Genomic DNA, 26,660 nt, shown 5'->3' with positions numbered 1-26,660 from the left:
GAGAATCCAGAAGGAGCTCTGAAAGAGCAAAGTGCAGCGTCTCACTGTCTGCAGAACATAATGCAGTCGTCTCCTTGAGGGGAAGCCGTGGATGGTGGGAACGCTGGTTTCTCAGAGTCGCTTTCTTGCACCTCTGCTGCATTTGGTAGCTCTAGTGGTTGCTAATTTACTGGAAGGTATTGCTCTGTTTGCTTTTCCTCCATCCCACCCAAAGTTTCTTGACCTCCGTTGGACTGACATGTACAGCTAATGTACCTGGATTCTCAGTACAGAACCGTGCTCTGCAGTCTGGCCGCACACAGCGTCTATAATGCCAGAGTGGCAACCAGTTTAAAAAATTTAGCGCTCCCAGGCTGGTACGAAGGTCAGCTTCTTTTCTTTTTGTTTCTTCCTTCTTCTCTCTCTCTCTCACTTTTTTTTTTTTTTTTTTAACTTCTTCTAAAACTTTATCTATACAAAAGTGTTGGATGTTGTTAAGGAGACCTTGATTGTACCAGAGTGTTCTTCAGCCAGTTATCCTCACCCCAAGGGCTGAGGTCATTGCTTTCTTGGCTCTTGTCCACTAAGTCCTGTGTGGCCAATTTTTGTTTCTTAAAGCTCTTACTCAAACTCCCCAAAACTGCAGGGGCCTCTCTTTCTCCCTCTAAAGAAATCTAAAAGCATTTCTCTTTTCCATGGGAATAGGAGAGAATTTTATTTTTCCCAGGTTGAACAAGTTTCTGAATGAAAATTAGAAAGAAATGCCAGGATATTTTCAAGTTGGCATTTAACACAATCAGTGGTGGTTATCTTTAAGCACCTTCTTTTACAGACTTCAATCCACTCTTCCACTGAGTTCAGTTCCTTTTGTGTTCTTTGAGCACTTGTAAGGCATTGATTTAGGACGTAGTATCTCACCTCTTCTATTTAGTTGGGGACATCAGGAGAAACTTTAAGAGACTTTGAAATGGGTAAGAAGATTACTGAGTATCTTCCAGTGGAATGCTGGGTGCTGTCTAGTAAACCATTTGGAGTTCTCTGATTCTTTAGAGGCCTGCTGCTTGGTTTTGGGCTGGGCTCTTTTACATCTCTGTAAAGCTAGAATTTAACTTGTGATGGTGATGCAAATGATTCCTGTTCTAGAAATGTGATCCTGTAGAGAGATGGTTGATTTCCATCCTGTAAAAGAAATGGTTTCAGACTTTACGTTTTACTCTCTAATTTTACTCTACAGTTTTGTATCTTCATCAGATTCTCTTCAGCATTCCTGGTTGCCACGTGTGTGCGCGCGCGCGCGCTTCAGGTTCTACTTTGAATCATTTGTAATTATCTTTCTGGTTCCCTCATTAATTAGTCAATTAAAATTTTTGACACGTTTGCTTTATATGAGTTATGATTTTACTTTTTTGAAAATAGTTCTTTAATAGGGAAGCAATTTCAGAAACGAGAGAAATACAAAACCACTTACAACAGTGGGCAATAAGAGACCACATAATTATGTGCTTTGGAAATTTTTGTTTTATTGCCTATTTTGTACCCCAAAATGTGAAGAGTAATTTGGTTGAAAGGGGTTTTTTTTTTTTTTTTTTTTAAACAAAAAAGTTCTATCTAAAAGTTCTAAAGTGAATATGTTATCTTTCACCTGCAGAGTGCTTGGTTCCCTGCCTGTACCTTACTTGGGCTGCCATTTTGTCCACTGACAGGCTTTTGTTGGGAAAATCCAGGCACCATGGCAGACAACCTTGCTGTAGGGAGATGGACATTGAAGACAGGGCACCGTGTCTTTTGATGGGCATGTGTCAGCCCTGCAACTCGGCGCATGTGAAGGCATGTTTGATCAGATGGCTTTCCTGTGGGTGGAACCATGAGACAGGGCTTCTTTTATATGTTGCTTCTCACAACAGAACATCTCCCTCCCAACATAATCAGTAGACTTGATATGTCACTGCAGTGAATTCCATTTTCAGAATGTTTGCTGCTATGTATTTTTCTGGGTTCCTTCTTAGTACTTGTTTAACTATGACTTCACATACCGGAATGCAAGTTAATGAGCTCCTTAGAAAGCAGGATCCTAGCTTTCATTTAAGTGTACTGAGCTATAACAATTTTTGCCTTTCTTCCTTTGTTCATTCAAAGAAAGGAAATCGAGGAAGTCCAGGAGCCTTTTTTCCCAAAGTGGCATCGCTTTCCAAAGAGAGTTGCCGTTAGCATAGATTCTGCTAGCTGTTTCATGCTCTTCTGTTCTCTTTCCCATTCTCTGTGTACGTGTGGATATTGCTCTGTGATTCTATTTCATGGGTCCAAATTGGTTAAATGAGCCCATACGGGCTCCGCTAAATGAATGTAAGGGTATTTTGAAGGCACTTGATAAAATTCCTGATTCCCAGGCTGAGGTGTGTGATTGGGCTGTCTGATCTGTCTTCATGGCTGCCGAGTGATGTGATAAAAGTTGAAATATTTCTGCCCAGCCGCGGCTTCGCTCTCCACCTCACCATCATAATACTTCTTAGCCCTAGGTTGAACTCATTTTGTCCTGTGGCGATTGCTTATGTAAACATCTCAAAGTAAGTCATTTTACTAACAGACATTCTGCTTACTTATAGTTTGAGGCTTTATTTAGCATGCTTGCAACATATTCCCTACAGAATATGTTGTACAGAATTTTGGATGCCCCTTAAAATGTTGATGTCCAGATAGATATTCCTGATTGGAGCTGAGGGTAGCTTTGGAATCCCCTATTAGTTTGTGCCTCAGTTCCAGAGGAAATGGTGTTGTCAGGAAGAAATGACAGAACTCCAATACAGTATCAGATTTGGAAGGTGCTTGAGAATTTTTTTTTTGTTTTTTTTTAAAGTTACTACCCAGGCTTCACAGAATATCCATATTCTCTTGACCGTGCATTCCTGCAGCATGCCAGTATACTTTACCCACAGTAGACCCTATTTATTTTCTATTATATAAAATCCAGTCTGTTCCACTGTTGAAGGTTCGCAGTCGCTTACCCCAGTTACCTTGCTAATGAGCGCTTGTTGAGTGGCATTTCTTCTCCTTGGAGTGCTCCCTTCTCTCCTGGCCATGCCACCTCGTCTCCTCCAGCACATCTCTCTTCCTGGCGGCCGCCCCCCACCCTTATCCCCATGCCTTCTGATCAGCTTTTCTTCAATATTTACATAATCAGTTTTGCACTTGTTGGTATTTATTGGTGTTCTGATCCAGCCAATTCTGACTCATGGTGACCCCATATTGATTTGGTAAATGTTCTCAAGTTGTTTGATGTGTACGGTGGTTTTCCTCACTGGTTTCTAAACTCCTAAGAAAGAAAGATCTTTTTTCTATCTCTGTCTAAGGAGCCCTGGTGGCACTGTGTCCTGTAGAGTCGCTATGAGTCAGAATCAGCTTGATGGGACACAACATCTAGTGCCTAGTTTAGATTTAATTTTACCAGGTGATGAGGTAAAAACGATAAAATTATGTTTGGAAGGAAATTGCCTTGGTTGCTAGGCACAGAATTGACTCTATTGGTTAGTATCTAGAAGTGGGCAGGCTAAGAGGATGCAGCAGAAAGGGTGCATGTTTTCTAGAATATAGGGTGTTCAAGTTTAAGTCCTGGCTCCATTGCTTATTATTTTGTCACCTTGAGAAAGTTACTTAATTTCTCTGTGCCTCAGTTTTCCCATCTATAAAATGGGTATCATAACGGTACTTACCTCATTAGGTGTGGCAGGGATTCAGTGACTTAATACCTGAAGAGTATTTAGAACAGTTGATGTAATAAGAATTCAGCAGAGAGCAGTGGTTCACATACATGGTGATAGTGATTAGTTAAGTTGCTTAGCATTCTGCCTAGAATGCTATTCTGCAGGATTTTATCTTAGAAAATTAATAGATATTCAGTTTTGCCATGCTCATTTAGTTTATCGCAAGGTAATTATGACAAGGCACACAAATAAGACTCACAACTGTCATTTGGAACCGGAGAGTCAGAATTTGCAATTACAATGTTAGTTCAATGGTTAAAGTCCAAATCTTTAGACTTCAGGCTTTTGTGTTCAATTAGAGTCTGGAGAAGAAGGCCTAACCACAGCTCAAAGTCAGCAGAGATCCTGGTAGCTAGGGTCCAAGGTCGTGGTAGTGGGCAGAGAGCCTCAGCAGGCTCTTGATGTTTGCTTCTGCCTTGTCTCCCTGAGTGAGCAGAAATTTGACACTTTGTCTCCACACAAGGGCAAGTGTGACATGACATCAAAGACTAGTATGTCTCCTCTCCAGGGTTAGAGATAGCCAAATGACGCATCTTTTCTTCGAGGTTAGAGATTAGGGAGGTTGTTCAGACTTACTTTTCAAGGCTAGTTTACAAAGATTAAGTATGTTATATCTTTTTTTAATCAAAGCGTGTCAGGTCAAAGTCAACTTAAAGGTTGTTTACCACATTCTTCACATACTTCTACGTTTGTATGTCTAAGTTTGGAAATTTTCTAAATAATTTTCTCATGACTTAACAGGTTTCTAATGAGTTATTGTTAGAGAGCCTCACAAAGGTATACATATTTCTAAGTTCACATTATGAGTGCTTATACATATGTATTTTGAAAGCATAATAGTGACTTACACCTTATGGGATTTGAGATCATTATAGAAACATATACAGAAAGTCCTCCTCCTCATCATCATCAGTAGCATTTGTATTCCAGACTCTTTATCCAGTTAAAGTTTCTAATCATACTCATCCCTCTCCTGAATTCTTTTACCACCTGTTTATCTCATTGGACATTTCATGTGTGCCATTTCTGGCTTGTTTTTTTCTTTGTTTTTTTAATGCATCTGCCTCATTGAATGAGTGAATGAATGATCAAACAATAAGTATTTATCAAGAGGCTGTTATATGTCAGACACAGGGTGTTGAGGATATAATATTAAACAAGATAGATACAGTCTTTAGAGCATACACAATTAGTTATATAATTGAAATTGTGACAGAAGTATAGAGTCCTGTGAGAGTGTATACTGATGGCCATGGCCTATTCTAGGTGGTAAGAGAATGGCTGTGATTTTAAAATGAGGCCTAAGGAGAAGTTAGGACAAGATCTTGTTCAGGGCTGAAGGATAAAACCATATACAGGAAGGAAGGTCCTATGGAAGAAAGGCACCTGGGTTCAACATGGAAGGCCAGTGTTGCTGGAACGTGAGGGTAGTAACAGAAGATAAGACAATGAATGATTGAGTCATTTGGACTTTGTTATCCATGATAAGGATTTTTTTAAATAATACTTTATTGTGTATTCAGTAAAAGTTTACACAGCAAATTAGGCTCCCATTTAACAATGTCTACTCAATTTGTTCAGTGACATTGGTACATTTTATGCAGCGTGTCAATTTTCTCATTATTTCAGTATTTTTAATTTTGCCCTAAGTACAATGAGAAATTGTTGAAATGGGAGTGGAATAATCGGGTTAGGATTATACACATATTGTTGTTGTTAGGTGCCGTTGTGTCGGTTCCGACTCATAGTGACCCTACGCACAACAGAATGAAACACTGCCCGGTCCTGCGCCATCCTTACAGTCGTTATGCTTGAGCTCATTGTTGCAGCCACTGTGTCAGTACACCTCGTTGAGGGTCTTCCTCTTTTCCATTGACCCTGTACTCTGCCAAGCATGATGTCCTTCTCCAGGGACTGATCCCTCCCGACAACATGTGCAAAGTATGTAAGACGCAGTCTCGCCATCCTTGGCTCTAAGGAGCATTATGGCCGCACTTCTTCCAAGACAGATTTGTTCGTTCTTTTGGCAGCCCATGGTATATTCAATATTCTTCGCCAACACCACAATTCAAAGGTGTCAACTCTTCTTCGGTCTTCTTTATTCATTGTCCAGAGTTCACATGTATATGATGTGATTGAAAATACCATGGTTTGGATCAGGTGCACCTTAGTCTTCAGGGTGACGTCTTTGCTCTTCAACACTTTGAAGAGGTCCTTTGCAGCAGATTTGCCCAATGCAATGTGTCTTTTGATTTCTTGACTGCAGCTTCCATGGCTGTTGATTGTGGATCCAAGTAAAATGAAATCCTTGACAACTTCAGTCGTTTCTCTGGTTATCGTGATGGTGCTCATTGGCCCAGTTGTGAGGATTTTTGTTTTCTTTATGTTGAGGTGCAATCCATACTGAAAGCTGTGGTCTTTGATCTTCATTAGTAATTGCTTCAAGTCCTCTTCACTTTCAGCAAGCAGGGTTATGTCATCTGCATAACACAGGTTGTTAATGAGTCTTCCTTCAATCCTGATGCCCCATTATTCTTCATATAGTCCATCTTCTCGTATTATTTGCTCAGCATACAGATTGAATAGGTATGGTGAAAAATACAACTCTGACGCACACCTTTCCTGTCGTTAAACCAATCAGTATCCCCTTGTTCTGTCTGAACAACTGCCCCTTGATCTATGTAAAGGTTCCTCATGAGCACAATGAAGTGTTCTGGAATTCCCATTCTTTGCAGTGTTATCCATAGTTTGTTATGATCCACACAGTTGAATGCCTTTGCATAGTCAATAAAACACAGGTAAACATCCTTCTGGTATTCTCTGCTTTCAGCCAGGATCCATCTGACATCAGCAATGATATTCCTGGTTCCACGTCCTCTTCTGAAACCGGCCTGAATTTCTGGCAGTTCCCTGTCGACATACCGCTACAGCCATTTTTGAATGATCTTCAGCAAAATTTTGCTTGTGTGTGATATTAATGATATTGTTCTATAATTTCCTCATTCGGTTGGATATCCTTTCTTGGGAATAGGCATAAATATGGATTTCTTCCAGTCAGTTGGCTGGGAAGCTGTCTTCCATATTTCTTGGCATAGACGAGTGAGCACCTCCAGCTCTGCATCTGTTTGTTGAAACATCTCAATTGATATTCCATCAATTCCTGGAGCCTTGTTTTTTACCAATGCCTTCAGAGCAGCTTGGACTTCTTCCTCCAGTACCATTGGTTCCTGATCATATGCTACCTCTTGAAATGGCTGAATATTTTGCAAGACCAACGACTTCTTCATTCCAAATACCTTCTTTCAGCAACATAAACGGTGACTATGCACATGGACCTCGCCAGATGGAACACACAGAAATCAAATTGGCTATATCTGTGGAAAGAGACGATGGAAAAGCTCAATATCATCAGTCAGAACAAGGCCAGGGGCTGACTGTGGAACAGACCATCAATTGCTCATATGCAAGTTCAAGCTGAAGCTGAAGAAAATCAGAGCAAGTCCACGAGAGCCAAAATATGACCTTGAGTATATCCCACCTGAATTTAGAGACCATCTGAAGAAATAGATTTGATGCATTGAACACTAGTGACTGGAGACCAGACGAGTTGTGGAATGATATCAAGGACATCACCCATGAAGAAAGCAAGAGGTCACTGAAAAGACAGGAAAGAAAGAAAAGACCAAGATGGATATCAGAGGAGACTCTGAAACTTGCTCTTGAGCGTCAAGCAGCTAAAGCAAAAGGAAGAATTGATGAAGTAAAAACTGAACAGAAGATTTCAAAGGGCCTCTCGAGAAGACAAAGTAAAGTATTATAATGACATGTGCAAAGAGCTGGAGATGGAAAATCAAAAGGGAGGAACACGCTTGGCATTTCTCAAGCTGAAAGAACTTAAGAAAAAATTCAAGCCTCGAGTTACATAGATGGAAGGAATACACAGAGTCATTATACCAAAAAGAATTAGTCAATATTCAACCATTTCAAGAGGTAACATGTGATCAGGAACCTATGGCACTGAAGGAAGAAGTATATACATATATATATAACTTTTTTTTTCCATTTTAGCTGTTGTGTGGGGATAGACTTTGAGGCAAGAGTGGCTACAGGATACTGGTTAGGAAGGACATTGCAGCGAACTAGTAAGGACTGTCTGGTGGCTGGAACTAGGATCACCGCAGTGGAGGTCAAAAGCTAAAGTTTCGATTTAGTTTGGTAGAACTGGTAGAATTTGGTGATTGGATCAGCTGTCAGGTAAGATGGGTGAAATTATGTGTCAGACATGAGCATCCTAAGTGTCTGGCTCAAGTAAGTGGTTGATAATGGAGCTACTTTACCAGTATGGTAAAAACTGGAAGAGTAGGTTTAGGGGGAAAATGAAGAATTCTGGCATATGTTCAAATTGACCCCTGTGAGCCATTAAATGATATATTGGTCTGGGAGCCCAAGAGTGGCTTGGACATTGTGGATGAATTTAGGACTATGAGGCATGCAGATGTGAGTGAACAAATTTTGTCCAGAAAATATGAAGAGAGAAGAGTCTCTAGGCCAAGCCCTTTATCTCCAGAATTTAAGGATTGTATATGGGTGGGGAGTCACTGGCCAAAGAAACTTAAAGAGGAGCTGCCCCAGCTGTAGGAGGAAAACAAGACATGTGTGATATAGACATTGAAAGGAGAGAGGGCTTCATGTGCCAACAGTCAGCTAGGCTGCTGCAAGGTCATCGTGAAGACAGAACTGTCGGTGGACTTAGCGATGTGGGTTACTGGTGACCTCAGAGCAGCTTCTGTGGAATGAAGGGAGGGGGGTGAAAGTTAGATGTTTTCCCGACTGGATTATAAGCAAGGACCTTGTCTTACATCTATGTCTGTAGTTTTAGGAGTTTCTTACCCATAGGAAAACAAGAAAATGTTTGTAATGATAGTGTCTATATAGTTTTGAGTGAGTGAGAAGTTTTAAGAGCATCTATACTTACATATGCACTGATGGAGAAAGAAACCAATGATTTGAGATGTCTGGTTGAAAAAGCAACCAAACTTCTATTATCTTGGCCAAAACTCCTCACCTTAATTCTCACTCATGCACTTGGGGTACATGGCTTCCCAGTGATAGGCTAGCTCCTTAGAGCCTCAATTCTAGGACCCCAAACAAATATCCACATGTGATTACATCATACCGAATTGTGAAGTCAGTGGGAGGAGGGGGCATTAATTTTATAGTTTTCCGCAGGAAGAAATAGAATTCCCAATACACTCAGAATACTACGTTTCTAGCAACACTGAAGATACAGTTTTGCAAGAGTAGTTTCACTATTGTTTAAGCCGATGATCACAGATTTTTCATATATGTGTGGAATTTGGAGTACTCTATTTTTTTTTTTTAAATCTGTTTCTGAGCCTCACTGTAGGGGCTTTTCACTGCATTCTGAGTTTCACGAGGGACACATTTTTTATTCTCACTTCCTGCTGATATGTGAGTTTTGTTTGTTTTTCTTCTTACTGTCTACACTTTTTTTTTTTACTCTGGGTTGGAATTATATGTCTTAAACCTTTAGTCCTTAGGAAAAGGTCTACTTAGTTTGATGTCAACAGTGTCGTAAAGCACAGTGCTAACATGCTGGTTTTGATGGAATCCTGGACAGATTTCATATGCAGTTTTAGGTCAAGATGTTTTCCAAATCAGTTTACAGACTTTATTACAGTGTCAATAATATTTATTTGTCTCACAATATATAGAAGAATTATAAAGAACTGATCACTCTAGAGAATGTTGAATGCTGGCTCTAAAAAGCTGAGATGGTTCCCTGACCTGAATAATGTGTACGTTTCTCCGGGCAAAGCTGAATCAGCCCTGAATGTCAACATATTTTCTTCTTTTAAACACAGAAACTTATTTTTTTTTCTTCAAAATTTTTGGTTTTAATTGCATCAAGTATAAATAAACCAAAGGAGGAAGATAAAAATCACCTGTACTATTACACCAGATATTTGCCAAAATGTGATATTTTTTCTTCCCCCTCCTTTTTTTTTTTATTTTAATTGATGAAAGCTTTTTAAGACAGGGACCTTCTCCATAACTATTGTTAGGTCAATGAATATTATAAATTACCTTTTCCACATAATTATAGATGTCTTTCCTTATAGTTAACTATGTTTCTTTAACCTCAGCTTTAACGTCTGCCTAGTATTCGGGTATTTAGCTGGACCGTGGTTGATTATATCACTCCCTGTTGTTGGTACTTGGGTTATTTGGATGGGTTTTTTCGTGTCATAAACAGCATTGTTCCCTTTAGCTAAATCATTTCATAGCCTGTAATTATTTTCTTTGAACAGCTCTATAAAGTAGAATGTTGGGCCAGAAGATATCATATACTTTTTAACATTATAGTTCTATAAATTTGTATTGAGTAAAACTTTCTCTTCCAATTTTTCTAAATTTTGTATTTATTAACTATCTTTAAAAATGTAGGGCTTTAAAAAGACTAATTAGATATAATGCACTTTTACTTAAGTTTTTATATTGGATCTAAATTGTTATATCTGCAGGCAGAAATGAAAGTTTGAAGTACTTTTAGGGGGTGTTGAACCTATTTTTGCCATCTCTCACTTTGTTAACGTTTATTTTGATTTGTTACTTTCTGCCGTATACTTTGCTTACTGATTTTTCATTCTCCATCCTTTTCTGAAGTCTCATGCTTGTCTCGGGTTGGACAGGGTTTAGCATGACATCAATTGCCTTGCCCCCAAGTTCTTGATTTGCCCATGAAATGAAAACTTGTGCTTCGTTAGACCGTCTTTTAAATCCTTTACTCTGTACATACTATTTTAATTATCTCTCAAGCTATTTTCTGATTCTGCAATAAATTCTTACCTCTTGCCTCTAGAGACTTTGGAAGTGATAAAAATTGATATAAAGTTTTAAAGAAAAAAGAGTATTTCAAACCTGTAAGGTATTTTTTAATCCTCGCCTTGTACTGATATCCAGAATTGTAAAACCTGATTGGTGTGCCTTATTCCGTATTCTCGCTCCAGATATCATCTGTAAGCTATGTTTTTAGACTAGTCTCATGTCTCATTTCTGAAAATGTCCAAGATATTTATTGTGGTGTAAACATTCATTGTCATTTGATACTTAGAAAAGTAGCCTCAGAGTTGTTAAAGTTAAATGGCCTTTTTCTCATACCCACATTGGTTATGTTCATCTTCACCGGCTCCAAGTAGAAATGCTACCTTTAATTATTTTCTTATCAATTTAATGGTTTATTCCGTATAAATAGGATGTTTATAATTTGAATAAGCGACATGTTTTTTAGAGAAATATTTAACCTCAAAATAATTGGGAGGTACGTCTCCCAGTGCCGTCAGCCTATTGTAGCTACTTTGTAAGCACAGACTGGTATATTCGAAGCACCATCTTTTATTATGGAGCCCTGGTGGCACCGTGGTTAAGAGCTCAGCTGCTAACCAAGAGATCAGCAATTTGAATCCACCAGCTCTTCTTGGAAACCCTGTGGGGTAGTTCTCCTCTGTCTTACAGGGTCGCTGTGAGTCGGAATGACTCGAAGGAAACGGGTTTGGTTTTTTCAGTTTCTTTTATTATTGTATTTTTGAGTAGTTAAAATCAAGTTTCCTAATAAGACAAGTTTTCTTTACATTATAACTGTTGAAGCCAGTGGTATCAAAATTATAGTTTATTGCTGTGCTGATGGATAATGAAAAGAACTCATCTGTTGATTGAGTTCTCATGAATAAAACTACAGAAACAATCCTATATTTACTTACCTGACATCAGAGAGGTAAGTCATTGCCTTCATGAAAGAAGAATGAGGCCTTTTTTTTTTTTTAAAGGAAAAGAAAGTACACCAAAAAAGAAGGAGGTATGGGCCATAAAAAAAAAAAAATTTTTTTTTTTTTTAATGGGCCCAGGAAATACAATCAGGAAAGGAGGCAAAGGGAACTTCCAGAGTCTGTGTGCAGGGACAGCCCAGGATATCTGTTGTGCATTAGGCCGAATGATCCATAGTGCAGAAGTCGACAGCAGGATGGGTGAGCCCCGGAAGAGAATTCTGGAAGGTTGGGAGTTGTGAGGGGGGTTGCATGGAGCCAGTGGATTACTTGATGTGTGTGTGACAGTGTTGAGGAGAGTCTGAGGCAAGTCTGTTATGGTATGTTCTGTGCCTCAGTATTTACGAAGTCATAATATCATAAACACTGAATACCGATTTGACAAAAAATTGTAATCTATTGGGAAGTCAAAAGTTGCGGAAAGGGGTAGCTTAGGGTGAAGTGGGGGAAGAAACGAAGTGGGGTTTATTTGTGAAAACATTTCTGGACAACATGAATTCTGAGCCATTAACTTTCAGATAGTCCTGTGGATTGGCAGACCTGTCGAGGAACATCACTTGCACCTTTGGTGTATTGCGTTGATGAGAAAGAGGGAGGACTGAACTATGTAAGATAGGAAGAAAGCAAGCTTATATAGTTGAGGCTTTAATATTATTCTAAGTATATACTTCCACCCTTTTTATATAAGGCACAGATATACCATAATCTGCACTTTCTATGCTAAATTTACAGCACAAAAAAACAGTCTTATAGAATAAGCCAAGGGCATTGTATTTCATGTTGATGATAAAATGCATATTTTCACACTAAAAGACAATTCATTTCTAAAGGTTAAATTGAATAGTTCTCACAGCATAATTTCAGCTGGTTAAGTTTTTTTTTTTTTTAAGTTTGGGGAGCTGAAAGTCATTCAATAAAAGAATAACCTCTGAGCCTATTTAGAATTTCCATTCGATTGAGAATTGGATATTATTTTATTCACTTTAAACCATATCACCTGATTTTGTTTCAAGGTAGAAATGTCAATAGGTATAGAGACTTGGTAGCGCTTTTTTCTTGGCTTTGCTTTTTTTTTTTTTTTTTATTTCCTGGTTGTGCTTTAGGTGAAGGTTTACAGAGCAAATTAGTTTCCCATACAGTAGTTTATATACAAATTTTTCCATGACATTGGGTGTAATCCCCGTAATGTGTCATCAAGCTCCCCGCTACTACCCTCAGTTCCCCAAATCCCTGCAATGTGTCAGCATTCTCCCCATTACCACCCTGAGTTCCCCATTTCCATTCTTCCAGTTTTCCTGCCCCTTCCGGCCTTCTCATCTTTGCTTTTGGGCATACGTTGTCCTTTGTTCTCATGTAGGTGATTGCTCTAAGGAGCATTTTCCTCATGGGTGTTATTGTTTATTTGTAGGCCTATTGTTTGGCTGAAAGATGATCTCTAAGAATGAGTTAGAAGGGTATCCAAGGGCTGTGGTCTCCGGGCTTCCTCCAGTCTCTCTCAGACCAGTACTTCTGGTCTTTTTTATGAATTTGAATTTTGTTTTACATTTTCCTCCCACTCTAACCGGGACCTTCTATTGTGAACTTGGTCAAAGCAGTTGGTAGTGGTACCCAGGTACCATCTAGTTCATCTCATCTCAGGCTAGCGGAAGCTGTGGTTCCTGTGGTCCATTAGGCCTTTGGACAAATTGTTTCCTTGAGTCTTTGGCGCTCTTCACTCTCCTTTGCTCCAGACAGGTTGAGACCAATAATTTTATCTTAGATGGCTGCATGCAGGCTTTTAAGACCCCAGACACTACTCACCAGAGTAAAATGTAGAACATTTTTATTTTATGAACTATGTTATGCCAACTGACCTAGATGTCCCCTGAGACAGTACTTTTTTTTCTTTATTTAAGCAAAACGTTTCTTCTGTTTAGACTAATTGACAGTGGCATCATGCTTCTGAGGTTTTCCTTTAGCCATTGCCTAAGAATTAATACTCCCTTATGCTGCTTTTCAAAAACAGGTGGAATATTTTCATATCTTTTAACTCCTTGCTTTCTCTTCTAAGCTGTTTTCTGCTTAAAATTTTTGAAGTACTTTAGTGCTTATTACATTAGAGCAGTTTATCTAACAGAATTTTTGTTTAATTTTGAACTTGTTTTTCTCTCTGAGCTACTTTCAAGCTAGCTGACTGGAAAAAAAAGTTATCTTGAGTTAAAATATTGCATATTCTATTTACCTAGGCTTTATTTTTTTGTTTGTTTTTAAAATTAAGGTATAATTTACCAACAGTAAAATTTACCAACTTCAGTGTGTAGTTCTATAAGTTTTGACAAACGTGTACATTTTGACAAACATGTACACATATAACCACCATCAGAGTAAAGATATAGAACTGTTTCATCATCCCAAATAATTCTTTTGTCCCCTTTGGAGCCTGCCTCTAATCCTACCCCCAATTCCTGCAACCACTGATCTGTTTTCTGTCCCTGTACTTTAACCTTTGCAAGAATAAATGGAATCACGCATTTGTGATTCATTCATGTTGTTGGCTGTTTCTTTTTTATTGTAGAATATTATTCCTCATGTGTTTATGTACCACAGTTTATCTATTCCCCAGTTGAAGGATAGTTGGCTTGTTTCCAGTTTGGGGTAGTTACAAATGAAACCTAGGCTGTATTTTTGGGGTACCTACCCTACTCCTAGAAACCTGGTGGTATAGTGGTTAAGTGCTACAGCTGCTAACCAAAAATAAAACGTCGGCAGTTTGAATCCATCAGGCACTCCCTAGGAACTCTATGAGACAGTTCTATTCTGCCCTGTAGGGTTGCTATGAGTCAGAATCGACTCAGCAGCAACAGGTTTTTTTAACCTATTCCTAAGGAGCCCTGGTGGCACAACAGTTAAGCACTTGGCTGCTAACCAAAAAGTTCAGTTTGGACCTACTCCACAGCTCCACGGGAGAAAAACCTGGTAATCTGCTCCCATAAAGAATATAGCCAAGAAAATTCTGTGGGGCAGTTCTATTCTGTCACATGGGGTCACTGTGTGTCAAAATCAACTCAACAGCACCAAACAATAACGACCTGTTTGTATAACATGATTGACGTTCTTTTAGTTGAACTGCCTTGACAAAAATACTTATAGAAGGCTGTCCTCCTTAGGGCTCCCGAGGGTGGACGTATTCTTAAAGCTGTGGAAGATTTAGTTTTTTACAACTCTGATTGAAGAGTAAAAACTTGATTTTTTCTTATTTGGAAGCTAGCCACATTTGTACCAGCATACCCTGGCAGCGTCCGTCTTCCAATTTGCTAAGCATACTGTTCCAGTCATTCTCCCTTGAATCCGTCCTTATCTAGCAAGTTCCCTTTTGGAAACGTTTGTTAGCCAGTCCATCTCCCTTAAAAATTGATAAAGGAGTAGAGCCAGAGAAGAAAACGTAAGGTGCGTTCTTTGTTGACGGCGCCGCAGGTTAGAATTCCAGTCTGCAAGCTGAAGACTTTCATCCAGCTTAGTGCACCTACCAATGTCCTCTTGATTCAAGTCCCCAGGAGTGGAGCCCAGAGCCTTAACTGTGCTTTCTCCTTTCTCTGACACGTTGGAGACCTGAGCGAGGTGCTGTGCCAGCTAAGTAAACAATGTGAGAAACTGTGAACGACAGACAGCACTTAATGAAAAATTATTGATGCCCCAGCGTCAGTGCCCTTTTTTTTTTTTTTAGCCTTCTTTTTAATGTTTTTTTAGTCAGAGTGTTTTTCTCTAGGGGTCTCTCCTATGTTCACTTTACTCCTGCTAAACTTGTAACTCACTGAAGTTTATCCTTCTGCTTCTCAGGTCCCCCGCTCCACACACCTCACCATGAAACATTGATAACCAGCCAGGGAAGGTCGTTTTAAAATTGTAAGTGCTTTGTGGTAGTGCTGGAGCTGGAGGATATCCCCATTGTCTCCCCCCGGGGTCCCATTTATTTCAAGAGATTATCTTGCTGTGTGGCTGGCTCCTCACAGAGAATCATAACCTATTCTGTGAATTAAAATGCCACTTGGGGCGTAGAGCCCAGGAAATGGAAAGGAGGAAGAACGTGGCATGATGAATGACTTTTTGCTTTTTCTGGTAGGGGACATAGTTATGCTGTCCTCCACACAGCTGCAGAAGTAATTCTCCTGATCTGCACAGCCCAGGAGAGATAGATAACTGTGGCGATGGGTTATCACAAAGCACCCTGAAATGAGAGCACGTTTGCTTCAGTATCCTTAGCAGTTAGTTCTGATCTCCAGGCCCTGGGATCTGTATCTGCCTTCTTGTTCACAAGATTTTGCCACTTCCGTATTAAGATTGATTGGACCCAAACAGCATTGTCTGGAGTCCTTCATCCTGGGTCGAACCCACAGGACGTGGCGCTACATTCAGCCCTTACAGGGAAGAAGCATGCTGAGTTGGGCTGCACAGTACCCAGCTGTACCTCCAGGAAGGCTTGTCAGGTTGGAAGGACGTCTTCTGAGTTCAGTTTCTCAAGTGCTGGTGTGGTACCCCGATGGTACCATACTAAGTGCTGCGTGTATAGTAATGTAGCACATAACATCCATTCAGGCAACATCCAACTGCATAGACATTCATGGTCCCTTAAGGTTATATGTAATAGAATTTATGGGGGCAGTTTGTAACTACAGGTTGTATGTAAAGTCAGATATTCGTAACCCAGGGACTGTCTGCATGTAATATAGTGTTCACGCAACGTCCAAATCACGTAATGTCCTATTTCATAGAACTGTGTCGTGGATGTTAAGGGAGGCATGACTGTTTGTTTCTAGTTCTTTTCCCTATGATGTTAATCAAAGAGTGATTGTGGTGATGGGAACTAATTAGTGAGCTTCAGTATTAACAGTTCCCATCTGAGACTTGCTTGCACATGATAATCCTGAGTGGTTAATTGTCAACTACTGGATTTACTCTGAGTTCCCTTTCCCTGTGCTATTCTGTGTTTTAGGATGTTTGCCTCTCACCAGCTCTATTTTAATGCCTGCTCCATGGGAATTTTCAGTGGAAAAATCATAGAATTCGTTTTACTACTATCTAGTGCAAGCTGGCAGCTTTTCCAGGGTTTTGCAGAATTCACAGACCCTTGAATTATGTAAGTCCTGCTCTTCTAGGATGCCTGGGTGTCTGAGTGGTGTTCTCTCGACCACAGCTGTCTTGTGCCTGCCATGTTGGGTTTCACCTTCACCTGCTGCCCCCTACCCCCAGCATCCCCACTCCCCTAAACCTGGTGGTGCACTGTACAAAATTATTTCAGACATTATTTGTATACACAGCGAGGTTCTTTGTGGGGAGAAGTTGCAGTCTGCTGGCTGAAGGGGATTTCTTACAGGCAGGGACAGATGATCCACATTCGGAAGGGGTTTGGCCTGACAAGCCAGAAGTGGGGGCCGAGTGGGGGTGTATCATTAAGGTGTCTTTAAAATCTTTCCCTTTCTCTAAGGATCACCCTGCTTTTCTTCACAGTCATTCATAACCCTGCTCCTATAAGGTCGTGGTATAGATATTAACATTCTTTGAAATGAAGTCACCCCAGGCACATTTGTTGCATCATTACTTTCTCAATTTCAAGGTACATCGAGGAGGCAGAAACATTTCTTAAAGAGATGCCATCCACAATAGCAGGTTAAATGTAGCTAATGCAACCTTAAATTAGCTTTCCTAAGAGTACAGAAAAATGCTTCGGTATGGTTTGTTTTGGAGCAGAGGTAATGTGAAAACTACCAGTGTAACAAAAAAGACTTCTCCGTTCAAAATTCAGTAGCTTCTTGATTATTTACACCAATGGAGAAGAATATTGATACAGATGACAGAAAACCATAGCTAATTTATCTACTCAGATGCTCAAACCCTAACACCTGTGTAGCACCAGAAAACTGTGGCAAATAGATTCTGAGGCCTCATGTAAATAAGCCACAACATAGACAAACTGAGGCTGAGAGTGTCTACATATAGACTGCTAAGCAGAAATGTCTGATTACTTAGTAGTCTTACATTTAAACGAACTTTTGTGTCACAAGTCCTAGTGTTATCTCTAAATCCGAGGCCTATAATCTTTATTTTCAAAAATATATTTGATAGTTAAGTTCTAAAGAAACTTTAATTTCACTAAATCTCAGTGGGCCCTGCTTCAGGATTATCGAAGGAGAATTTAAAATGTCATGTTAATGATACCCTTAAGGAGCCCTGGTGACAAAAATGGTTAAGGGCTCAGCCACTAACCGAAAGATTGGTGGTTTGAACCCACCCGGAGGCCCCATGGGAGAAAGGTCTGGCTCTCTGCTTCTGTAAAGACTGTTGCTGTTGTTGTTAGGTGCCGTCGAGTCGGTTCCGACTCATAGCGACCCTGTGCACAACAGAACGAAACACTGGCCCGTCCTGAGCCATCCTTAAAATCAGTGTTATGCTCGAGCTCATTGTTGCAGCCACTGTGTCAATCCACCTCGTTGAGGGTCTTCTTCTTTTCCACTGACCCTGTACTCTCCCAAGCGTGATATCCTTCTCCAGGGACTGTTCCCTCTTGACAACATGTCCAAAGTATGTAAGACGCAGTCTTGCCATCCATGCTTCTAAGGGGCATTCTGGTTGTATCTCTTCTAAGACATATTTGTTTGTTCTTTTGGCAGTCCATGGTATATTCAATATTCTTCGCCAACACTGCAATTCAAAGGCATCAGTTCTTCGGTCTTCCTTACTCATTGTCCAGCTTTCACATGCATTTGATGAGATTGAAAATACCATGGCTTGGATCAGGTGCACCTTAGTCTTCAAGGTGACGTCTTTGCTCTTCAACACTTTGAAGAGGTCCTTTGCAGCAGATTTGCCCAATGCAATGTGTCTTTTGATTTCTTGACTGCAGCTTCCATGGCTGTTGATTGTGGATCCAAGTAAAATGAAATCCTTGACAACTTCAGTCGTTTCTCTGGTTATCGTGATGGTGCTCATTGGCCCAGTTGTGAGGATTTTTGTTTTCTTTATGTTGAGGTGTAATCCATACTGAAAGCGGTGGTCGTTGAACATTAGTAAGTCCTTCAAGTCCTCTTCACTTTCAGCAAGCAGGGTTATGTCATCTGCATAACACAGGTTGTTAATGAGTCTTCCTTCAATCCTGATGCCCCATTATTCTTCATATAGTCCATCTTCTCGTATTATTTGCTCAGCATACAGATTGAATAGGTATGGTGAAAAATACAACTCTGACGCACACCTTTCCTGTCGTTAAACCAATCAGTATCCCCTTGTTCTGTCTGAACAACTGCCCCTTGATCTATGTAAAGGTTCCTCATGAGCACAATGAAGTGTTCTGGAATTCCCATTCTTTGCAGTGTTATCCATAGTTTGTTATGATCCACACAGTTGAATGCCTTTGCATAGTCAATAAAACACAGGTAAACATCCTTCTGGTATTCTCTGCTTTCAGCCAGGATCCATCTGACATCAGCAATGATATTCCTGGTTCCACGTCCTCTTCTGAAACCGGCCTGAATTTCTGGCAGTTCCCTGTCGACATACCGCTACAGCCGTTTTTGAATGATCTTCAGCAAAATTTTGCTTGTGTGTGATATTAACGATATTGTTCTATAATTTCCACATTCGGTTGGATCATCTTTCTTGGGAATAGGCATAAATATGGATTTCTTCCAGTCAGTTGGCTGGGAAGCTGTCTTCCATATTTCTTGGCATAGACGAGTGAGCACCTCCAGCTCTGCATCTGTTTGTTGAAACATCTCAATTGATATTCCATCAATTCCTGGAGCCTTGTTTTTTACCAATGCCTTCAGAGCAGCTTGGACTTCTTCCTCCAGTACCATTGGTTCCTGATCATATGCCACCTCTTGAAACGGTTGAACATTGACTAATTGTCTTTGGTATAATGACTCTGTGTATTCCTTCCATCTTCTTTTGATGCTTCCTGCATCGTGTAATATTTTCCCTGTGGAATCCTTCACTATTGCAACTCGAGGCTTGAATTTTTTCTTTAGTTCTTTCAGCTTGAGAAATGCCGAGCATGTTCTTCCCTTTTGGTTTTCCATCTCCAGGTCTTTGCACATGTCATTATAATACTTTACTTTGTCTTCTCGAGCCACCCTTTGAAATCTTCTGTTCACTTCTTTTGCTTCATTAATTCTACCTTTTGCTTTAGCTGCTCGACATTTGAGAGCAAGTTTCAGAGTCTCCTCTGACATCCATCTTATTCTTTTCTTTCTTTCCTGTCTTTTCAGTGACCTCTTTCTTCATGTATGATGTCCTTGATGTCATTCCACAACTCATCTGGTCTTTGGTCAGTAGTGTTCAATGCGTCAAATCTATTCTTCAGATGGTCTCTAGATTCAGGTGGGATATACTCAAGGTTATATTTTGGCTCTCATGAACAATGCTCCCCCACGTATCTGTCAGTTTGTCAAACTGTAGAGTCTTCCATGTTGCAAGCTGTGTCACCGGTGTTCAGATACCAGCAGGGCAACCCATGGAGGACAGGTTTCAGCTGAGCTTCTGGACTAAGACTAGGAAGAAGGACCTGGCAGTCTACTTCTGAAAAGCATTAGCCAGTGAAAACCTTATGAATAGCAGCAGAACACTGTCTGTAAAGATTACAGCCAGGAACGCCCCACAGTGCAATTCTACTCTGTCACATGGGGTCAAAATCAAGTTGATGGCAACCAACAACAATAGCAACAAGATCCACATGGCATCTTCAAACCCTTGTTGTCGATAGATGCTTTTGAGTCAGCTCTGACTCATAGCGACCCTATATACAACAGAAAGAAGCACAGCCTGGTCCTGTTCCATCCTCACAATCTTTGTTATGCTTGAGCAGCGCCCTGTTGCAGCTATTTTGTCACTCCATCTCGTTGAGGGTCTTCCTCTTTTTCACTAACCATCTGCTTTACCAAGCATGATTTCCTTCTCCAGGGACTGGTCGCTCCTGATAACATGTCCAAAGTATGTGAGATGAAGTCTCACCATCTTTGCTTCTAAGACAGATTTGTTCCTTCTTCTGGCAGTCCATGGAATAGTCAGTATTCTTCACCAACACCATAATTCGAAGGTATCAGTTCTTTGGTGTTCCTTATTCATTGTCCAACTTTCACATGCATGTAAGGCAATTGAAAACACCATGGCTTGAGTCAGGTGCCCCTTAGTCCTTAAAGTGACATCTTTACTTTTTAATGTTTTGAAGAGGTCTTTTGCAGCAGATTTGCCTGATGCAGTACTGGTCATTTAATTTCTTGACTTCTGCATCCATGGGCATTGATTGTGGATCCAGGTAAAATGAAATCCTTGACAACTTCAGTGATTTCTCCATTTATCATGATGTTACTTATTGGTCCAGTTGTGAGGATTTTTTTCTTCTTTTGTTGAGGTGTAATCCATACTGAAGGCTATAGTCTTTTGATCTTTGTCAGCAAGTGTGTCACATCCTCTTCACTTTCAGCAAGCAAGGTTATGTCATCTGCATAATGCAGGTTGTTAATGACTCTTCCTCCAGTCCTGATGCTACATCCTTCTTCATGTAGCCCACCTTCTCAGATGATTTGCTCAGCATACAGATGGAATAAGTACGGTGAAAGGATGCAACCTTGACACACACCTCTCCTGATTTTAAAACACACAGTGTACCCTTGCTTTGTTCAAACAACTGCCTCTTGGTCTATGTACAGGTTCCTTCTGAGCACAATTAAGTGTCATGGAATTCCCATTCTTCTCAATGTTAGCCATAACTTGTTATGATCTACAGAGTCAAGTAGCTTTGGATAGTCAATAAAACACAGGTGAACATCTTTCTGGTATTCTCTGGTTTCAGCCAAGATCCATCTGACATCAGCAATGATATCCCTCATTCCCTGTCCTCTTCAGAATCCAGCTTGAATTTCTGGTAGTTCCCTGTTGAGGTACTGCTGCAACCACTTTTGAATAATCTTCAGCAAAGTTTTACTTGTATGTGATATTAGTGATATTTTTTGATAATTTCTGCATTCTGTTGGATCACCTTTCTTTGGAATGGGCAGAAGTATGGATCTCTTCCAGTTGGTTGGCCATGTAGCTCTCTTCCAAATTTCTTGGCAGAGAGGAGTGAGCACTTCCAGCACTGCTTCTGTTTGTTAAAACATCTCAGTTAGTATTGCGTCAGTTCCTGGAGCATGTTTTTCACCAATGCCTTCAGGGAAGCTTGGACTTCTTTTAGGACTATTGGTTCTCGATTATATGCTACCTCCAGAAATGGTTGAATGTCAACCAATTCTTTCTGGTACAGTGAATCTCTGTATTTCTTCCGTCTTCTTTTCATGCTTCCTGGATCGTTTAATATTTTCCCCCATAGAATCCTTCAGTATTAAAACTAGAGGCTTGAATTTTTTCTCCAGCTTTTTCAGTTTGAGAAATGCTGAATGTATTCTTCCCTTTTCATTTTCCATCTCCGGGTCTTTGCACATTTCATTATAATACTTCGTCTTCTTAGCCGCCCTTTGAAATCTTCTGTTCATCTCTTTTACTTCATCATTTCTTCCTTTCGCCTTAGCTATTCTGCATTCAAGAGCAAGTTTCAGAGTCTCTTCTGACATCTATTTTGGTCTTTTCTTTCCTGTCTTTTTAATGACCTCTTGCTTTCTTCATTTATGATGTCCCTGATATCATTCCACAGCTCGTCTGGTCTTTGGTCATTAGTATTCAGTGCGTCAAACCTATTCTTGAAAAAAAAAAAAATTTTTTTTTTTGAGGCAGCCTCTAAATTCAGTTGGGATATACTCAAGGTTGTACTTTGGCCCTTGTGGACTTGTTCTAATTTTCTTCAGCTTCAACGGAAACTTGAATATAAGCAATTGATGGTCTGCAGTCAGCTCCTAGTCTTGTTCTGACTGTTCATATTGAGCTTTTCCATTGTCTCTTTCCACAGATGTAGTCAGTTTGATTCCTGTGTAGTCCATCCGGTGAGGTAAAAAAAAAAAAAAACATGTATAGCCTCTGTTTATGTTGTTGAAAAAAGGTATTTCCAATGAAGAAGTCGTTGGTCTTGCAAAATTCTATCATGCGATCTCTGGCATCGTTTCTTTCATCAAGGCTGTATTTTCCAACTACTGATCCTTCTTTGTTTCCAACTTTTTGCATTCTAACCATCAGTAATTATCAGTGCATCTTGATTGCATTTTTGATTAATATCAGACTGCAGAAAGTTAGTAAAAATCTTCAGTTTCTTCATCTTTGGCCTTAGTAGTTGGTTTGTAAATTTGAATAGTCATATTAACTGATCATCCTTGCAGCCATATTGATATTTTCCTGTTACTGACAGCATCGCACTTCAGGGTAGATCTTGAAATGTTCTTTTTGACAATGAACACCACGCGATTCCTCTTCAATTTGTCATTCCCAGCATAGTAAGACCATATGATTGTCCAATTCAGAATGGCCAATACCAGTCCATTTCAGCTCACTAATGCCTAGGATATCCAGGTTTGTGTGTGTTCCCCTCAGGAGAGCCTAACCTGGTCTCCAGTATACTGTTTCTCATGGTCAAGTTTTCTCTTATTTACCTTTTGCTGGAACCTTGGAAATAAGTGTAAGAGACTGAAGCTCATTGGTGTACTTGAACAGGCTCTTTGGAAGGCAGATTGTTGAACCACATTTAGTCCATTTGATGGTAATATAATCAGAATTCCTAAAGTAAATAATTTCCATAACTAAATTAGCAAAGAATGATTTATGGCTACATCTGTCACTTCAGGAACTTGTCAATCTGCCTTACCCATCTTTTCATTTGAGCCACTGAAACAAATGTTAAAGGCTTTGAGAATTTTTGTATTGAAAAGGAGCACACCAAGCAATAGAAGCACTAGAAAGACAGATACCATTGTGAAGGTGTGACTGAGTTTTGAAAGAGCTGATTCAGTATAATTCACTTTATAAGAATTTTCCATTCCTAAAGCCTATCAGCATGGACCCCATTGCCATAGTTTCCCTTAGTGGGTGGTCCATAGGCATATCCTCTCATCCCAGCCTTTGAAACACTTGGCTCAAGAGAAGATGGGAGCTCCCTGTCGTGTCTTGTAATTTTGTCTCTGGAAATAAACATGGCTTTTAATATGTGCTTTCATGCCTTCACTTGTCATAGTTGGCTTTTATTGTCATCTTTGCCATAGTACATGGCATGTCGCATTCTCTCTGCTACCTTCCATATGTCTTTTCTGGAATAGGGCTGTTGAGTTGTGGGTTGAGGCTTAGGAAGAGTCAGGAACACCTATTGATTTTATTACATGGGTAATGGTAAGATCCCTTTGCTTATCCTTGATTCTCAGTCTGAGTAGGTATCTCTCTCGATAAAGCATTTAAGTAGCAAAAAGGAACCAAGAGTCTGCTGCAGGAAGTTGATCCATTCTTTATAGTGTATATTTCTGCCGGAGTAAAGACTTCCTTGTTGCTGTTCACATTAAAGCATACCTTGGTGTGGGTGTGCATGTAGTTGTTTTTCCTATAAACTTTTTTTTTTTTTTTCAGATAAATACATCCAACAAGACAATGACGAGCAAAAGTTTATTACTGAAAAATATGAATTACTTTAGTCTTGAGGGGAAAAGGCCTTCTCTTCAGAGACATTAAGTTGCCTCATGATTCGCAATAATCAATTTGATAATTGTTGTTGACTTACTGGCTCAGTTCGTGAATAATGTCCCAGATTTAGACTAGTATGGCAAAACGATTTTAATCAGGTAGTGCTTTCTTTCCCATGGAGCATTTGTCTTGCTTGACTGTTCTGGACTTCAGCCAACTGCCAGAGAGGCATTTTCCTACTGTATATGCATATAGTAGAGTATGTGTTGCTTAAGTATGCATTAGGGGAGTTTCTGGCCCACTAATTTTTTTTTTTTTTTTTTTTTAAGCTCATTGTTACCTTACCTGTTACCAGTGGGCCATTAGAGGCACCCAGAATGGATGACTGTCTCTCCTTTTCTCTGAGAAGCTGTTTGAAGGGAACGATGAATCTCCTTACTATAAATACTGTTTTCATCGCAGCCTACCTCACTGCTTCTGAATGAGAGGAGCCCCTTTGGCTCCCATGGAAACTCTCAAGTACTTGATGACTTGTTAAATTTTCGTTATCTAATGTGCATTAATTTAGACACAATAGCCTGGTTGTTAGGAGTAGAATTAGAGAGGAAGAGCTAGGCGGACTCCTGTGTTACAGGAGTCAGGAAAGGGCACAGAACTTGCCATCCTCAGGAGTTTACAGTTCTCCTGGCTGGACCGAAAACCTTGGAAATTCTGACAGCCAGTAACTATCCCCCCAGCACATGTGATGTGATATTTTGATGCTTGCTTACTCTATCATCTGTTTAATCAGCGTGAGGGGCTGAAAGGATGAGAAGGCTCTGTGGTGGTGAGCTCTCAGGTTGGAAACGTCCTCTCTATGGTGCTCTTGAGGGGAGAACGCATGGGCTTTGTGCTGATGGACGAGAAAAGTTTTAAAAGTGCTCTGCCCTTTTATGTATTTTTATGGCTTCTATAATTATTCGAGGAGCCCTGGTAGCGCAGTAGTTAAGCACTCAGCTGCTAAGTGAAAGATCCACATTTTAAACCCACCAGCCACTCCAAAAAGAGTGGCAGCCTGCCTCCATAAATATTACAGCGTTGAAACCCTGTGGAGGCATTTCTACTCTGTCCTGTGGGGTCATTGTTAGTTGAAATCTAATCGATGGCAGTGGGTTCTTTTTGTTTTTTTTTGTTTGTTTTCTAATAATTCTTCATGCTGCCATGATGTGGTGTTTGTCTCCGGGAGCACGTCCTGCTGCTCCACGTTGCCCCGTGGAAACTGGAACAGTATGTATGCCTGAAGTACTGCCCCATCCCAGGAAGGCACGTAGAGCAGGAGTTGCTGTATCTGTGCCTTAGGAAAGCTGCACTGATTGCTGGGTTCAGAAACAGTGAGCTCTGACCATATACAACTTGCTCAAGATTTAAAGTGAGCTACCTTTGATTTCGTGGGAAAGAGTTTTGAAAGCTGTATGACACAGCTTGGGAGGCACTTTTTGAATTAACCTCCATAGAAGGTTAATATTGGTCTTCTGACCTCAGTTTTACATTGAGGGAAAATGAGCTTCCCTCTTCCTGTCCTAGAGAAGGAGGGAAATTCTCATTTTTAAAGCACCTTCCTAACTCGTACGTTCAGTGGGTGCAGAGGGGAGCAGAAAGTCAGTGAGAATGTTCTGGAAACTGTTGACTAGAACTGTATTTCTCCTAACAAAGTCAGGTGGGCATCATGTCTATGTGATGGTTTCAGAACTGTTTGCTTTTATGGGGTTATCTGCTTAGCTTCCGGTGTTCTGCTAGACTTTATGTGATAGGCCAAAGCGAAAGAAACGTCTACCTGGGTTCCATTACTTTTCTAATCATTCTTTTCTTCTTTTCCCCAACAGGATACCCAAAAAGCAAAGCAGTTCCTGCCCTTTCTTCAGCGAGCAGGTCGTTCTGAAGCTGTGGTGGAATATGTCTTCAGTGGTTCTCGTCTCAAACTCTATTTGCCAAAGGAAACTTGCCTTATCACCTTCTTGCTTGCAGGTAAATCTTACGTGTTGTATGTGTTACTCTGAAAATTCTTCCTGCTGGTCACATGCCCTCCTTTCCCGTGTGTTTTGGGTAGGACCTGGAACCCGTTTAGTATCTTTCATCTCTAGTTGGGGTATGAACTCAGAATTTCTCAATTTGATCCCCTTGTTACTGCTGACGCAACCATGAACCCTCTTCCTGCTCTTCAGTCCCAACAGCCACAGGATGTAGGAGGAAAGTAGCTTTAAGGACAAGCCCCAGACAGCTTGAACGAAGGGAGTTCCAGACATAGAAGAATGTTAACGGTGAAATTCTCATAGTTGGCATTACGCACTAAAGATAGATGCCCCTGCCATCTTAGTCATGGGCAGGCCTCAAGGAAGCAAAGACACCCCACCCTTGTAGCTCCTCAGGCAGTGCCGTTTGTCTCTTTTATTTGTATCCAGTGTCATTAGGATCCAAATCCTTTATGAAACCCCAGCCATGATGATACATTCACAGGCTCCTGCCTCTACAGTATTTCTCT

The 26,660-nt window shown here is 40.3% G+C and overlaps 1 protein-coding gene across 1 annotated transcript in view; it reads left to right on the top strand.

Moving 5' to 3' along the window:
- SND1 (staphylococcal nuclease and tudor domain containing 1) overlaps positions 1 to 26,660 on the top strand; it is a 487,657-nt gene that overhangs the window by 299,877 nt on the left and 161,120 nt on the right. Inside the window, exon 15 of the mRNA XM_003407249.4 lies at positions 26,005 to 26,146. Coding sequence (XP_003407297.2) covers positions 26,005 to 26,146 — 142 coding nt within the window. The remainder of the gene's footprint in view (positions 1 to 26,004; positions 26,147 to 26,660) is intronic.

This window comes from Loxodonta africana, chromosome 8 (assembly GCF_030014295.1).
Source record: "Loxodonta africana isolate mLoxAfr1 chromosome 8, mLoxAfr1.hap2, whole genome shotgun sequence".
Taxonomy (NCBI): Eukaryota; Metazoa; Chordata; class Mammalia; order Proboscidea; family Elephantidae; genus Loxodonta; species Loxodonta africana.
The sequence above is the reverse complement of the archived record's forward strand: the minus strand, read 5'-3'. Positions and strand labels throughout refer to the sequence as shown.